Raw genomic sequence first — 16,114 nt, forward strand, 5'->3', positions numbered from 1 at the left:
CTAGCCAGCTAGCTACCAAGGAAGCCAGCCAGCAAGGAAGCTAGCTAGCCAGCGAGTAAGAAAGCCAGCCAGCGAGGAAGCTAGCAAGGAAGCCAGCCAGCCAGCGAGAGCTACCTAGGTAGTAGGTAGCTAGTAAGCTTCTTTAATAATAAGTGCCCTACTACTTCCTCGCTGGCTTGCTTGCTAGCTGGCTTCCTTGCTAGCTGGCTGGCTGGCTGGCTGGCTGGCTGGCTGGCTTACTACTGGCTGGCTGGCTGGCTGGCTGGCTGGCTGGCTGGCTGGCTGGCTGGCTGGCTGGCTGGCTGGCTTGCTAGCTGCTAACTAGCTATAAGGATAATATGTATCTAAAAAATATAACGGCCCACTTGCGTACGCATTATTTCATATCTAACCACACACTGGGTGTGAATTGGGATTTGGCGACAACTCACCTATAGGCTGCCGTACCACTCCAAGCAGCACCGAAACAAAGTGAGTGCGCCGAAAGGAACAAATTACGTGGCATGTTTTATCGGAAAAAATTGCGTGAAAAAACGAACCAACTCCATAGGCAACTCTTCTTTCGCCCAAAAAGAAGAAGAAAATAACAAAGGCAAGGCATGTTGTGGAAGCGACCGACTTCAACTTGACTTGAGAAGCGCCAACGCACTCTCAAAGGCCCTGACAACTTCAACATCTGTCAAAAGGTCAGCAGAGTGCGACCATAAGAGCCTTTCGGTTTTTGGGACCTTGTTAGACACTGACAATGTTTTTGCTTCTGCGAGAGCTTCTCTTCGGAGAGGTTGACAAAGCGCTGTCTCGTCTGCAAACGCTTCACAGCGCGAACACCATCGTGGGAAGATGCCGCGGCTGCCCAGGCTTGAAAGTACTAGATGTAAGTCAATTTGAGTCTCGTTTGCATGCTATTTGATTTTCAAAGCACCTTAGATAGGGACTCTGCTTCTTTCAAGATCTCGGCTTCCTCCTCGCTTGCTTTTAGTAGGGCAGCTTGGTATCGAGACTCAAAATCTTCCCAGTCGAAAGCATGCAACTCCTCCAGAGTTCCTGGTGATGATGGGTCTGGCGGTTGGTGCTGAGGCGTCTCTGTAGATTGGCTCTCAGAAGCGACGTCTTGGTTCACATCGATGTGACCATTGACGTGAGGGACATGATCAGTGTCGGCGAGATGTTCCTCGATGCCATTGGGTTCACCTGGAGGCGTTTCCATGACTTGGGTTAATATAGAGAGGCCTAATGCGATCGGCCTATCTATATGGGGATGATAATCTCGATGAAGAGCCTGGTAGGTACTGATGGAAATGTTGAGTTGGAGTATCTCGTAGACGAGGCGAGTCGCGACGCAGACGGCTCCTTCCCTGTCCCTTATGCTTCACTGTGGGTCATTGGAACACCTGGCCTGGCGCATTAACGCCCTGTAGCACCTTTGCACCACATTGTGGCTGGACTTTTAACTAGCGGTCTCGGCTGCGAAACATAGCGCTAGACCTGCTATAATTCGCCCGTCCAGGCGCTGGAGCGGACCCACATCTGGGGCGGTAGCAGCCAACCGGCGACCAACCAACTTGCTCATCAATCAAGCTGCCTGGCCATTCAACTACAATCATCCGCGTGACATCTAGAGGTACATAGGTAGGTACCTAGGTACCTTAGTACCTAGAGACAATTCAAACGAGCCTCTGCCCGCTCTCATCTCGCCTCACCAGCCTTTCTTCTTTTATTATCACCGGCAACTTCCTTAGCTTCTATGCTCATCGCAAACTTTCACTTCAGTGATGCAGCATAAATCACACGCCCGCCCCTCATCGCATCCTCGAGAGCCCGCACAGCAGCATCCGCCACAACCATTATGAGCTGCTACGTCTGCCTGCGTAGCCATGATGCTCAGAAGCTACCTTTTCTTTGCCCCGTGGACGCTAGAAACCACATTTATAGCGATCGCATTAAGAATGCGCAGCTTCTAGTGGAGAACGAAAGTCTGCGCAGCCAAATCAATACCCTAATAGACGGAGCCGAGGCTGTCGATGCCGCCGCCGCTGCACAAACTCTAGCCGATGATAGCACCAGGCAGATTCGTGACTCTGCAGACAAGGTTCGACGACAGATTCGAGATGCCAAGGAAGAAATACGACAAAGGAAGGCCGCCATCTCTGCTCGCCGCTCGATGCTCGCTACGGCCTCTCAAGGTGTCTCGGATCGCCGCCTCAAGGACCAGCGCGACGTGGAGAAGTCGACACAAATGTTCAACTTCCGCTGGTCTCAGAGCGCAGAGGACATGGCCGGCACCCGTGCGTTCTTGTGTAGAGAGGCTGTCAAGCTCTACGGCCTGAAGAGAACGCGAAAAGGCACCTCTGGTCGTTATGAATACTTGCTTGGTCGACTCCCAATTGTAGATCTAAGAGACATGGAATGTAAGAGATATGCCATCCTCATCGCACTGTTTTTACAATGCTAATCTATCAGCAGCGCAAGCGCCAGAAGCTATATCCACTTCGCTTGCCCATACGTCTCACATTTTGATGCTCATCGCTCATTATCTCGCTGTACGCCTGCCAGCTGAGATCACGCTTCCTCATCGCGACTATCCGCGACCGACCATCTTCAACCTTGCAGGTTCATATCACCAGGGCCGTGTCTCATTTCCAGGGACACCCGGCACGACCACGATACTGAACGAAACAGACTCGGAACATTTACCGACACCACGGCCACTGTTTCTTGACAAACCCTTACGACAATTCGCAAAAGAAAACTCCGCCGCATTTTCCTTCTTCTTGGAAGGCGTCACTCTACTAGCTTATAATATTGCCTGGCTTTGCTGTTCACAAGGAGTTTCCATAGGCGACAAAAGTTCGTTTGACGATATCTGCAACATGGGCAAAAGTCTCTACAGTCTTTTCGCTAGCTCATGTCTACAAGGACCGCCGTTTACGAATTCAACAAACGATGATAGTAAAACTCCCACAACTAAAGACGAAGCGGCTCCTAGTTGGATAGGCCGCTACTCTCACGGCACTACATTCTACGCCCTCGCCGGAGCTGATGGCACCGAGCTAGTAAGGACTTTCAAACTACCTAGTCCAATAAAGCTCGCGGACAAGCTGAAGAAGAAGATCCTAGGGGAGACCTCAAACCCGGACTGGGAGCTCTTGGATGACGATGCTTGGAGAGTAGACGACGCTACTGGAGTCGGAAATGGCAATGGCAATGAGCTTCCTGCTATTGCCCTAGAACCACCAAGGACAGAATCCAAAGGGTGGATGAAAGTGAAGAGTAGATAGCTTCATATCGAGGTCTGTCAAATGAACGATAATCAATCGCATGGTAAAAGCTACAGGTTTGAGGAGCATGAGAAAGTTCGATTTATAATTCCCTGGGTATTCACCGTTATTTAACGCAGACAGAAGCACAACCACGCATAAATCGTCCCCTCTTGCGCCGCTGTCACCAGAGTCGCGAATTGAGTCGAGAGCAACAGGACCAGAACCTTCCACCATAACCTTCCATTAATACTGTCTCGGGTCCGCCGCCTCTTGTGAGCTGTTCTGACCTTGCGCGGACTCGTCTATAACTTCTTTCTGAATATCCTCGTCCGCGAGATCAGCCGTTCGCTGCAATAGATCGGTGTCCACAGCGGCCTTCCCCTCAATTTCGACAGCCGGCGCGGGCTCGTTCTGTCAGCTGGTTCCCGGGTCGTCGTCCTCATTCTCCTCGCTCTTCTTATGGCGTTGGCTAATTCCACTTCCGTCAAGTCCCATTCATGCTGCTTAATGTTAGTCATACCAACGGTGGCATGGAGTCCGCTGGTGCTACCGCGCCAACCACCGTCGGCCCCTCCGTCGGCCCCCTCGAGCTGCCAGATCCAGTCAAGGCACAGCGCGAACTGCCTATACCCCCACGGCTTTCGCCAGACCCGTAACGGCGGCTTGTTTACGTGCGACTCCCGGGGCACTATCGTCTGGAGTCGCCGCCGTCTGGACGAGGCGCCGCCGCCGCCACCCTGTCGTTGTCGTTGTGGTCGGAGACCAGTTCTGGTCCGCTTCTGATCCAGTACCCGGCCGAGGCCACCGGGCGGCAGTCCTTGTAGAGTGTCCAACTCGACGCCAATGTCCCTGCATCGGCGTCGGCGTCGGCGTCGTCGTCGACAATGTGAAGTCGCCGTGCTGCCTGTGGATGTCTCTGTCGTGCTCGTGGGTGGCAGCGTAAATTGAGCCATGCAGGGAGTCGACGGCCAGCTGCACCATGGCCAGGAGAGCATAGTGATATCTAAGGAATCAGACTCCGGCAGAGGTGGTTTTATGGGAGTGTCTAGATACCCGTAGTACTCGGGGCCATCCAGATCCATCTCCATGGGTTCGTCGGTGGATGCGACCGGCCATACGATGACGTGATCATACGCATTCACCTCATCTTCTTGCTTGTGATTCCATATACCCAAGGGTAGTGGTGTTGTGAGCCCCCCGGGTGATGCTGTAGCCCCTTCGACCCAGTGGAAAGCAGAAACTCCGGCCATTTGGTTCAATATCTCCTCTGTTTCTCCCTAGCTCGTATTGCCCGTGGGGGAGAGTCGGAGTGCCACAAGCTGGTGGTACTATAGAGAGGCTCCCTAGTATCTAGCTCGAGTGGTCAACCAAAAGGCTCCTCGGAGAAGTTGAGGGGCTGCTTCTGGGCAGCGAGACGCGGGCAGGAGACATGGTTTTCGATCCGCGGAACAACACACATGGTGATTTGGCTGGTTCCGTGAAGGATAATATTTTCTTGAAGGTACAGGGCAAAATACAGGTGTCAAAATGTTGTCTGTGGTGCATATCGCGACCAGTGTAAGTGACTTGTACATACATCGGGAGCGAGATTGAGAAGGTGTCGATCTGAGCACGATTCAGGCCGTAGAAATAAGCGTGACATCTAAATGGAAATATTGTATTGTGTCGGTTCAAGATCTGTCAAGCGGGAGATCAATTTCTTTGTGGCGAGGTTGGAAAGAGGGGGAGAAATCAGGCAGCCGTCACATGAGCGGTGCGTCCTTTATATAGACCTTGGTAGACCAGGGAGCTGCCCCTCACCCCTCTCTCCTGTGCCATTCTCTGTAGCACTGGGAAAACAAATAGCTCCAAACGTGCAGCGCACAAGAAGATCAGCCGCTGCTGTGACGGTGTAACGGCGTTTGAGAAGCTCGGCCGTTGCTGTGTTGCACCGGGCACTTGCGTGGTACGACGGAGCCAGCGAGACGCGAGGGCAAATACCTCGCAAACTGCCAATCACAGACAATAAAAGCCGCAGCGGCAAACAGAACAGTTCCTGTCGTGGCCCTTCTTCATTCATGCTCGATACGATCTACGTGGGCTGTTGTCGGGAGGGTTGACGGAATGGTCAGCGTTTACAGACGAGGTTCGTACTTGGCTCGTCGCTGGTGAGCAAGTCAAGGATAGATTTGTACTGCCGAGGTATGAGTGATATGTCCTGGGTGTGCGTTGTGCCTTAGATTTACGGCATCGCCCGCCGAGATCACATATTGTTAGCATCGTGGTGCTAGTCGACGCAACGAAATTGTCGGCGGCATTCGTTCAAACGTATATATTCGGTTGCGAGCAAGAAGCTTCGGCTGCAGAAGACGCGCACAAATGCCGGAAAAGCAATAGAAAAACACGTCTCTATACGTAATTCTCAAGACTCCAAAGCGCCGCACCATGCTCCGCTGGTATCCTCTCATTTGCCCAAGAAATCCATACATTATTTACTGTCGTACTGCCGCGAAACCGCATCACTTGGACTTCTGGCTACTATTTTCGGCCTCGAGCGACCAGTCGCCGGTGCAGCTCGACAAAGATATCGCTCCAGTTCTCCTCCATTTCCCCCATATGCTGTCCAATCCTTGATGCCAAGAACTCTCCAATCTTATTCACGTTGAAATGCTCTCCATACACAACCGCCACCGACGAGACTATATTCATATCCAGCCCCTTCGTGGCGTTCTGGTTCTCGAATGCCAGAGTCACTTGCACCCTTGTACGTAAAGGTACTACTAGTAGGGACGTGACAACCTCGATACTCGAATCAGACGTCTTCCGAACCTGCGTCGGAAACGTGGAATTGACGCGCCGGATCTGAGACGAGACCTTAGTCGCGCTGTTCCATGACTGCTGCACGACATGGAGTAGCTCGGAAATTGTGGTGGTACTCTGTTGCAGTGCTCGGATGTAGTCTCGAATGCACTGCAAGAAAAAATCTTTCTCAGCGCTTCGAGGAACAGGATCTTTCTCTCGGCAATCAGCAATATACCACAAGTCGATTTGCGAATTCGTTCCGCCTTGTTGAAATGATGTCACGTCAAAGACAATCTCAATCTCACGCTTGTAGGCCATGGACAAGGTCGTTCCGTGGACACCCGTCACCGCCCAACCCAGTTTCTTCTCAAGTGCGTCCACGCGCCCTGCATCAGTCGTGTTAGCAAACATGTATGCAGCTAGCTTTGAGTTACACCTCACCTTTGAGACTATTGACTTCGGCGCTACTCCAGCCACGGCAATTTTCCCTGACCTTTTCTGATTGCGCGATGTCGGCTAAGCAGCTGAGCTTCTTGGCAGACAGTGATTCACTGCTTGTTTGGGCAGCTTCGAACTGGAGCCGTAATCCAGAAATGAGCTTCTTCTTTGCTTCGATATCGGCATCCAAACACACAAGTTCTTGGCGGGCGGAATTGAGCTCTGCAGGATCGCAGTCGGCGATCTCCTGGGCGGCCTCCTCCAAAGCCTCACGCTCCTCCTCCAGCCCTGCGTAAGATGCTGTTAGCTCGGGTAATACCGAATCTAACATGACCATCTGTTCTTGCAGAGCTCGGTAGTCAACATCCATGTCAGTCGAAATCTTCACCAATCCCTCTCGGAGCCCTTCTTGAAGCTTCATTCTCCACTCATACCACATGGCTTTACTCAGAAGGCGAGCATGTGTCTTGACGTTCTTGAACTGGTTGTCCATCAAGGCTTTGACATCCGGCGCCGCAGATATATACTCTTGGAACAATGGCGGGTTGTCTTCAAGAGTATCTGCCTCGATTTCCTTGACCATTCGGCGCCCTTCGGCTATGTATTTCTTTAACTCACGGCAAGAGTGTTGATAGAGCTCCAGCATCGGCACAGTGCAAGCACTCGCTACCACACAGCGCTCCAATGACATGTCATCCTCGCCATCGGCAGTAGTGCCGTCTTGTAGAGTTCCGGGGGCAGTAGTATGTCGTCGCTTCGTCGTTTGCAATTCCATGAAGCGAATAGAAATCATGTTCAAGAAATCCTGCAAGTCGATCCGATTGCCCTCGTTTTCCTCCAGGTGGCTCTGTTCGACAGGATCAATATTCGTTCCATGTACTGTATGATTCGCTTTCATATTAAATAGTGCCTCTTTACGAGGCGTAGTCGCTTGGGTGGCCTTCAACGGTGATGAAAGAGTGTGATGTAGATCTGGTGCAGCTATCCTAGCACGGAACTCAGAGAGATCACCAGAAATACCACCCGTTTTTGTTGGCTGTTGCAGTCGAACGTTCTTGACAGGGCTTCCCTGGTGACCACGGAGGCGCTTAACACCGTCGTTTTCTTCCAAGTCCTCGTCATCGAGCTCCATAGGACGCTTGCCAAGGAGACCTTTGGCACTGCCCAGATGTAGACTCTTGCGTCCCTTGAGTGGTTTTCGAGTAGGGCTTAGACTGTCTATCATCTCCCTCAAGTTGAGAGTCACATCTTTTTCTTTGTCCAGCAGGGCAAATCTTGGGATCGCACGCTCACGTTCTTCATCGCGACTTCGTTCATCGTCAACCTCTTTGGAGAGAGCTTGTGGGTCTTCGAATGATATCAAACGGTTGCCAGGTACAAACTTGCTTGCAGAGTCCCCGATCGAACTTCGACGGTCCATCACTTCGGCAATTCGCGGCGACCCCAAGCCATTTCGATCAGCGCCAACGCCCGACACACGGCGAGCCTCTGGGGTGGCATAGCTTGCGGGGGGTTGCTTCGCCGATTCTAGCTGTCGACGAGGCACGGGCGTTATATTGCTGGAAGCTTTGCTTGGTGATTTCCCTGGTGATTTCGCCGGAGACTTCGAGGGAGAGAGTCTGCTTGATCGCCTCCGAGAATTTTTTGGCGCTTGGGGGCTTGATTTGCGAGCCGCTTTTTCTCGTTGCGAGGCGGGCTGCCTTGTTGGAGAAGACGATTGTGTATTGGGTTGCGGTGTTCTCTGCTCTTCGGAGGTTGGTATTTTACCGCGCAAGGGAAGGAGATCGGTGCCGAGGTTTGGGCTTTCAGAAACCGCAATGCGAGACGATCTTCGCCTTGGTGGTGGCTTCGAAATGGCGTTGAAGATCGCAGTCCCCGGACTATCTGGCTTGTTCGCTTCTTCCAGCATAATTTGTCTGCCAAGGCTGCGTCGCCCTTGGCTGTTCAAGATGCCTCCCATGGCCGCAGTCATATCCATGCCTCCCGTCAGTTCCATATCGGCACTGGTGTCATCGTCACCGCCCTGGAAATCATTGGCGCTATTGCCGCGAGATTCATTGGATAAAATGCGGCCAACGCTGGTTGTCATGTCCATAGTCAGGTCGGCTTCCTCAAGCTGGATGAGAGTACGACGACGGGTAGCATCGATACTCTTGCGCTTATTGTTGCCAAGGACACCGCCCATGGCCATTGTAAATTCCATAGACATTTCTTCGTCACTGGCAAAGTCATCTGTCGTATCGATATGGCTAGCAGACCGGATACCACCCAGCGCTGTCGTAAACTCCATTGTCGCTTCATCTCGTTGGGGGGTATCATTTGGTACGTCTCGGATGGGGCTGCTTTCCGGAGATTGAGCAGACAAGATGCCTCCGAGGGCTTTTGTGACATCCATAGACATCTCTGCCTCATTCTCGGATTCACTTGCTTCATGAGACGTAATAATACGTCCCATATTATGAGTCATGTCCATTTCCATTCCAGCTTCTGTCGCTTCGTTATTCGAATAGCTCCGCCTTGGGGCCGCAGTTGTCGAGGTACTGCTCTGCCCCTGTGTATTTTTTCTAATCCAACCAAACGATGGAATGACTTCTTCCTCATCCTCTTCCTCATCCTCCTCGGCCTCTTCATCGAAGTAGTCGTCAAGACGATGCGTACCTGCTCGTTCAGCAGCAAGTCTGAGCGCCTCCTCAAGTGTAGAGGATTCATCATCGAACGGGGCCGATCGATCTGAGGCAACCGTAGTTCCAGTAACTTCTTCGGTGTCAATCGTCATCATCGTTCCATCGTCTGAGTCGCTATTTGACATTTCGTCTTCCTCCGCATCCTCCACTTCTTCCACACCATCCGCAGGCTCCGAATCGTCGCTATATATTATGGAGGTAGCACTACCATCATCTTCATATCCAGTTGTGTTGACTGCTGAATTGCGCCGTTGTTGAGAGGCTACATGGTGAGCACCCGTGACATTCGATGATCTGCGAGTTGAATAATCCGTCGAAGCAGTCGAGTCTTGCATATCTATGTCATGAAAAGTATGAAGAGTAGCTTCTGCGGCGAAAGATACCCTCCGAGTTGCGAGTGACTTGCGACGAGCATCGCGGCGTTCTTGCTCCTCGCGTTCCCGGACTGCTGCGTGTTGCTCTTCTTCGGTCCGCAGCGCAATCCTCGAAGCAGTAAAATCGCCGCTCCTCGAGTTACGAGGAGACTTTCGACGTATCGTTTCATCGCTGCCGGCGGACGCTCGTTTCGTCCATTTGAGTGAGGGTATCTCTGCAATAGCCGACATGCGCGGCTTGAGGATTGATCGCGGCGCGGCAATAGACTATAGGGTTAATACTCGTACATCTTCGTGGGACCGGTGAGCATACTGCTCTTCTATTTCCTGTTCCAGGTCTAAGGCTATCCAGGCCACCTGGCCCTATGCTTTTGCTTCTCGCTTTGCGATTGGCCGCCAGCTCGCTGCTGACGTCGATCGTCGCATTTTCTTTATCTCTAGCTTTCCGGGTATCATGTTGTGATTCAATAGATTTTCTAGCGCGTCTGGTAGCAGGCACTGTGGTGTCGCCGGGTGAAGACATATTGACGACGTTATTATCAGGAGATGTCGGGTTGCGAAAGCGCTGAACGATGGGCATGAACGGCCAGCCGAAATCCTACCCATCTAAAAGTGACGTTTCGCGCCAACCCGCGTTTGTTTACTTTCAGCCCGCTTTGGAAGAGCTCAGAGGTACGTACCGATTCAGGTGGGGCAACGGCAGGCCATGGGTCCACAATAATCTACGGTTATTCTGAGATCACGTGCGACGACCTCCAACTCGCTTCGTCACGTGTGGCGGTAGAGCAGCCAATCACAACGCTCGTCTAGCTAGCCAATCTAAATTTTGCAAGCCCTAAGCTGTGAAGATTTACCAAGATTGGTGCGCCAATGCCCTACTCCTCCACCCAGCGCAAATCTAACGACCTTGAACTCACTCATCCCCAAACGACACGTCCTCTTGTATCGACAATCCCCAGGCGCAGGATCATTCAAGATGTGAGAATTACCGAACGAGCGCACGACGATTATACTCGCAATCTCGTTTTGCTGACTTTTTTCCTCAGGGCGACCGAGTTGACCGTCCAGTCGGAGCGTGCTTTCCAGAAGCAGCCTCACATCTTCCTTAACTCCAAGACCAAGGCGAAGAGCGCCAGACCCGGCAAGAGCGGACGCAGATGGTACAAGGATGTCGGTCTGGGTTTCCGTACCCCTAAGACCGCCATTGAGGGCAGCTACATCGGTACGTGCGACAGCAGCTGAAGTGTCGACTCCATTTCCCACGCAAGCGACGTTCGGCAAACCGAGACGAAGACGACGAATCGAAACGCGACGACGGATCATGGAGCCGATGCGGAAACGCAACATTGATATTTCTCTCCGCCCGAGTATGCTAACCTCGGTCTTAGACAAGAAGTGCCCCTTCACTGGTCTCGTCTCCATTCGTGGCCGTATCCTCACCGGCACAGTCGTCTCCACCAAGATGCACCGTACTCTCATCATCCGCCGCGAGTACCTTCACTTCATTCCCAAGTACTCCCGTTACGAGAAGCGCCACAAGAACCTCGCCGCCCACGTTTCCCCCGCTTTCCGTGTTGAGGAGGGTGACCAGGTCACCGTTGGCCAGTGCCGTCCTCTGAGCAAGACTGTACGTTACCGACGCGAAGCTTCGAGCGGTACCCCAAATCCACGATCTCGAGTACTAATGACTATGTTAGGTCCGTTTCAACGTTCTCCGTGTTCTTCCCCGTGCCAGCAAGTCTGTTAAGAAGTTCTCCAAGTTCTAAAAATATTTTGGGCTCATGTTGTGGCATTTTTTGGCGTGATAAACAACAGAGGGATGGGAAATTCCCGCTGTCGGGTTGGGCACCGGAAGCTGCTTTACACGATTGTACGGTAAAAGCAATCAAAAATTAAAAAGAATAACGATTGGAATTGCATCATCATGTGACAATTGGCAAGCACTCGACGTGAAGTTTGGATCAGCGCCCCGAAATTAGCTGGAAAAAGCAATGCACAACGACCTCCGCAGCGACGGGAATCCTCAATTACCAGTTAAATCGACCAGAATGTCCGTAGATACGGCGACATCATTCCGCCGCCGTGGCGTTGCCAACTGGTCGGCTTCGGCCAGCAGGCTGGACCTGTTGTGGAACTTTAGCACCTACCATACATGGATAGTGTACTTCGTAAGCCCAAAGGCTTCTGAGTGGCTTTATTACATCAATTGTTAGTAGTGATCTCAGTGTCACATTCCTATGAGTGACTGCGAATCGGCTACTACAGTTGAGCTTGTACAGTGCGCGTTACAGTGTGGAACAAATCCACACCCTCACCATCTAGACAAAGATCTGCGACCTCCAGCCTCAGAGGACCTGTACATACCTGTTCGACATTCTTCACAATGGGCTGGCTGCCGTCAATATTTGGAGGGGGGGACTCCAGCGACCCCCTTAGAAATCTGGACCCCAAGCTGCGCGAGTTCCTAGACAAGGAATCGCCAGTCAAATACAACAAGCCAACAGCACAGCCCACGGCACCACCCGCCACGACAGCTACGACGTCGCAAGACGGCGCCGCTCCCGCGATCGATGGCACAAAGGGTATCGTGCCCTCGCAAAGTTTATATCAGGACGGCCGGTACGCGCATCTGTGGAAAACTTACCGACCGCTCGCGCAAATCGAGGAGGAGACCACGACAGAGCAGGAAAAGCTGGTCAAGATTCTCGACGGATACAAGGAGCGCAAGCAGGCGATTGGCATCGCGGCTATGGAGAACTGTGCCATTCAACAAGAAGAATGGATCAATTGCATGAAGAAGGGCAGCTGGTCAGATCAACTACAAATGTGCCGCCACCAAGTCCATAGGTATGAGCGCTGCTATACGATGCAGTCGGTACGAGCCGCCCCCTCCCCGCCACTATCCACACCCATACTTCAGGAAATACCGAGCTAATTCCCTATTTTCCTTGGACAGCGATTCCTGCGCGCGCTCGGATACGGCTCCGTGACGGACCGCCCGGCGCAGGTTGAGGAGGACATTCAGATGCACGCCGACAAGCTGTTCAACCGCATGCTGGACCACGAGAGGGCCGTCGCCCAGGCCAAGGAGGAGGGCCGTCCGGTCCCCGTATTCGACTCTGTCGTGCCCAAGCCGTCGCGGCCGCTGCCCACGCCCGCCGAGGACGTCGAGAAGACGTGGCGCGACACGCTGGCTAAGCTGCCCGAGGCCGAGCGCGAGGCCGAGGAAGCCGCGCTGCGCGCCGACTACGAGACCAAGGAGGCCGTGGCCAGGAACATCAAGGACCTAAGGGACGCCACGAAAAAGGAGAGGGAGGCACGCCAGGCCGCGGGGGAGGCCACCTTGACCGACACGCTGTCCGCGCTGTGGAGCGGTGGCAAGGGCAGCAAGTAAAAATTACTGAAGTGCTCAACGCGCCAGGCCTCTTTTCGGGCCGGATGTAGGATACATGTACATTATAGATCTCATTCTGCTGAGCGAAATGAATTTTTGAAAGAACGGCATGTCGCATTTGAACACGGCAGTGCCATTGAAACCGTATTTCTGGACTGCTTTCTGGTGATTTCATAATACTCGGTAACAGACGCCTTTCAACAAGTAGTTACTAACTCAAACGGATCCCGTGGTCGAGCTGGTCATGCCATCTCGCTGACAGCGAGAAGTTCCCGGCTTGGGATCACGCTTTTTCTTGCCGCTGAGACCAGATCTCGGCTATCTTTTAACTCGTACGTTTATCTATACCGTTTGATGCACCGAAGCAACCCCAACAGTTCTGCTATTCATCTTTTGCTCGTGGACGCATGAATGATTGTTTATTTAAGCAGCCTGGTAAGTCTGCAAAAAACTGGATCTTGTATGCGGATTTTAAGTCAAAATTACCAAGGCGACACTCCTCAAGCTCCTACAAGTAGCTTGAAGAACACAAATACGGGATCGTCAAGCACAGGAATATTTTACCTGCAATGTTTCAACGCAGTACAGGTGACATACCGCAGAAACAGCGCGCCCGCTTCCATGCGCCCTTGTCTACCCTGTATGCGGACATCCCGTAGCCCACCCGAGCGCGGGAAAAGGACGAGTGTAAACATGTCACGGGTGAAACGAAGAGCCAAGACCATGGGAAACATGAAAACTAGTTCGGGCACTTGGCATCAGAGAGCCCGTGGGTATTTGATCTAGGAACTGGCCTGGTAAGGATGAGCAGAGGGGGATGCTGCACAACCTTGGAATATACACATGCATGTATTTGGCGTTCCAAAAAAAAAAGAGAGAGAGAAAAGGGAGAAAAAGCTGTGCATAACATGTCACGTAATAGGGACGGCAAAAGACGCCGAGGAGAAAACATGCTCCGCAGAGAAGAAATGGTCATATTGCGCCTCCCGCCCCCCAGATGTCTATATGTGAGAAAAGAAACAGTGTCCTGCGCCATGATGCATAGTGTATGGAATGGGTATCATTGCCGAGACAGACGAGCGGCCTTGAAACGGCTCATAAACTCGCCGCCACCATCAGTATCGTCGAGGGGCTCGATAGGGCCTTCCTCTTCATTCGAGAAACCCCCGCCATCGCGTCGTATGAAGCGGCTGCGCAGACGGTGGTGCTCCTCGGCGACCGCCATGTGGACCATGTTGTCATCGAGCTCGCTGGGGTCCGCGGGACGTGCTACGCTGTCCTTGGACACGAGCGTGTCGGCAATGGTTTTGCCCGCGGGACCGGTGGGGACCAGTCTCTCCGCCGGTTGGGGCTGCTGCGGGAAAAGGGACGCGGGAACGTCAAAGGGACCTTTAGGGATGCCGGGCTGTGCCTGTGTGCCGGCCGCAGCCTTTTTGAACCGCGACGGCCGTTGGGTGCGGGGCGTGCCGGTGGTGGGCTTGGATACAGGCTTGGATGCAGGCTCTCGTTCCACAATGAGGTCACTCAAGGGCTCAGCAGCACTTGTGCTCTCGGATTTGGATTCGGGTAGGGTAGTGTTTGGCTCAGCCTCGTTAGCGATATCCAGATCGTTGGCGAAGCGGACACCCTTTTTCGGCTCCTTCTTGGTAGAGCTTCTCTCCTTGACGATGGATTTTGTTGGCGCAGTCGCGGGAGAGGCGGGAGGTGGCGTGGGCTGTGACTGAATGCGTATGCGGCCGATGCCCTCACCGTCATCGTCGTCCGAGTCCTTCTCTGCCGCCTTCTCCTCTAACTTTTGCGTGAAGCGAGACTTGACACCGAGTTTGGTCTCAAGCTCCAACATTCGTCTTTGGTACTTGTCGGTAATCATGCGACCGGTGAAACGGCCAAATCTGTCTTCTTCTTCGTCGTCGTCGTCGTCCATCTCATCGGCTTCCAGCCATTCGTCATCTTCCAAGTCATCTTCATCGTCATCTTCTTCTTCAAGGTTGAGTTCAGCGACTACCGCGCCCATTTCGCCCATGCTGTATTTGAGCATTTGTTGGCGAAGGGCCGCATCGTCGGGATCCTCGTCATCAGGAACAATTGCAGGTTGGCTGCTTATATTTTCTTGCTCTTTGGCCGTTTTCATGATGCCGTCGACACGCTTCGCCATCCGCGAGACCGGAGGCACCGCGGTTTGGTCTTGCGCTGACTCGGCAGGGAGCGGTATCGACTCCTTGACTTTCTTGGCGGGTTGGGAGTTGCCAGCGTTGGCGCCGCTTGGCGTTGTTTCTGGCTTTTCTGAAGAAGTCTCTGGTGATGAGGTTTCAATACCAGCCTTCTCAAGCGCTGCCTTGACACGCGGCAAGGCCTCACCGGGCCGGTTCAGGCGGAACGACAACACATTGCCCTCTTCGTCCAATTCTTCGACGATTTCTGTAATGGGAGGACCGTTCTCATCGACAGCACCCTGTTCGTTGGATGCGTCTGCGTCCAAAACCTCGAGCTCGGCCTTTTCTAGTTGGTTTTGCAAACTGCGAACGTTTTGGCTGACATAGTCTATGCGGCGATCCAGGACATTCACGATTTGGTCGCGAGAGCGCTGGTGGCCGAAAATATCATCAAACTCCTTTTCGACGAGAAGTTCGCCATCGAAATCAGCACGTATCCGCTGTAGATGCTCATCTGTCGGAGACTCGGCAAGGACCTGGACTTGTTCCTTGAGCGCCTCGTACTCGGCGTCCCATGTTTGCCAGTGCTGGAGGGCCTTGCGCTGCTGCTCAACCTTGCCCTTGAGACGCGCAATATGGCTATCCATATCGGCGAGCGTCTCATGGACAGGAGGTGCTTGCGAGGCCGCCACCATGGTATGCGAAAAGGGGTGACTGAGGGTCGAGGTAAAACAGAGCTTCAAGTAAAGGAAGGAAAAATTATGCTTCGTTGGCCCGGGCCTGGGGGAGAGTTTTTGGTGTTGTAAAAGCGGATCACTGCCTGGCTACTACCTGTAGGTACCTACCTAGTAGGTACAAGGCAACAGGTAGGTTCAGGGACATCTCGCTGCACCAGGCATGTAATTACAAGCTCAACATGCGAAGCAATAAAAGTAAAAATGTGAAAGTAAGCAGATAACGGTGTGCGGTTCATTTTGGATGTCTACCGCCTTTATGAAATTACTGACGAAGTTATATCTTGCTAACATTT

The 16,114-nt window shown here is 52.8% G+C and overlaps 6 protein-coding genes across 6 annotated transcripts in view; 3 read left to right on the top strand and 3 right to left on the bottom strand.

The window, feature by feature from the left end:
* Positions 1–1,207, bottom strand: part of CCM_04104 (uncharacterized protein) — a gene marked incomplete at both ends in the record, with an annotated part of 2,114 nt that extends 907 nt beyond the window's left edge. The window contains 3 exons of the mRNA XM_006669252.1: positions 650–676; positions 745–868; positions 923–1,207. Of these exons, the coding sequence (XP_006669315.1) occupies positions 650–676; positions 745–868; positions 923–1,207 (436 nt within the window). The remainder of the gene's footprint in view (positions 1–649; positions 677–744; positions 869–922) is intronic.
* Positions 1,208–1,846: 639 nt separating this feature from the next.
* CCM_04105 (uncharacterized protein) lies at positions 1,847–3,278 on the top strand (the record flags this gene model as incomplete). Its single annotated transcript, XM_006669253.1, has 2 exons — positions 1,847–2,408; positions 2,464–3,278. The coding sequence occupies 2 exons, from the start codon at positions 1,847–1,849 to the stop codon at positions 3,276–3,278; spliced, it is 1,377 nt and encodes a 458-aa protein (XP_006669316.1).
* A 2,499-nt stretch (positions 3,279–5,777) lies between these two features.
* CCM_04106 (chromosome segregation protein) lies at positions 5,778–9,768 on the bottom strand (the record flags this gene model as incomplete). The annotated part of the gene is made up of 3 exons (XM_006669254.1): positions 5,778–6,427; positions 6,483–7,070; positions 7,098–9,768. 3 exons carry the CDS (start codon positions 9,766–9,768, stop codon positions 5,778–5,780), a joined length of 3,909 nt encoding a protein of 1,302 aa, XP_006669317.1.
* Positions 9,769–10,109: 341 nt separating this feature from the next.
* On the top strand, positions 10,110–11,303 carry CCM_04107 (40S ribosomal protein S11; the record flags this gene model as incomplete). The annotated part of the gene is given in 5 exon segments (XM_006669255.1): positions 10,110–10,209; positions 10,226–10,317; positions 10,396–10,759; positions 10,806–11,164; positions 11,235–11,303. The coding sequence occupies 5 exon segments, from the start codon at positions 10,110–10,112 to the stop codon at positions 11,301–11,303; spliced, it is 984 nt and encodes a 327-aa protein (XP_006669318.1).
* A 617-nt stretch (positions 11,304–11,920) lies between these two features.
* Positions 11,921–12,931, top strand: CCM_04108 (uncharacterized protein; the record flags this gene model as incomplete). Its single annotated transcript, XM_006669256.1, has 2 exons — positions 11,921–12,412; positions 12,494–12,931. The coding sequence occupies 2 exons, from the start codon at positions 11,921–11,923 to the stop codon at positions 12,929–12,931; spliced, it is 930 nt and encodes a 309-aa protein (XP_006669319.1).
* Positions 12,932–13,991: 1,060 nt separating this feature from the next.
* On the bottom strand, positions 13,992–15,779 carry CCM_04109 (uncharacterized protein; the record flags this gene model as incomplete). Its single annotated transcript, XM_006669257.1, has 1 exon — positions 13,992–15,779. One exon carries the CDS (start codon positions 15,777–15,779, stop codon positions 13,992–13,994), a length of 1,788 nt encoding a protein of 595 aa, XP_006669320.1.
* Between the last annotated feature and the right edge of the window lie 335 nt (positions 15,780–16,114).

Source organism: Cordyceps militaris (genome assembly GCF_000225605.1).
Source record: "Cordyceps militaris CM01 unplaced genomic scaffold CCM_S00003, whole genome shotgun sequence".
Taxonomy (NCBI): Eukaryota; Fungi; Ascomycota; class Sordariomycetes; order Hypocreales; family Cordycipitaceae; genus Cordyceps; species Cordyceps militaris.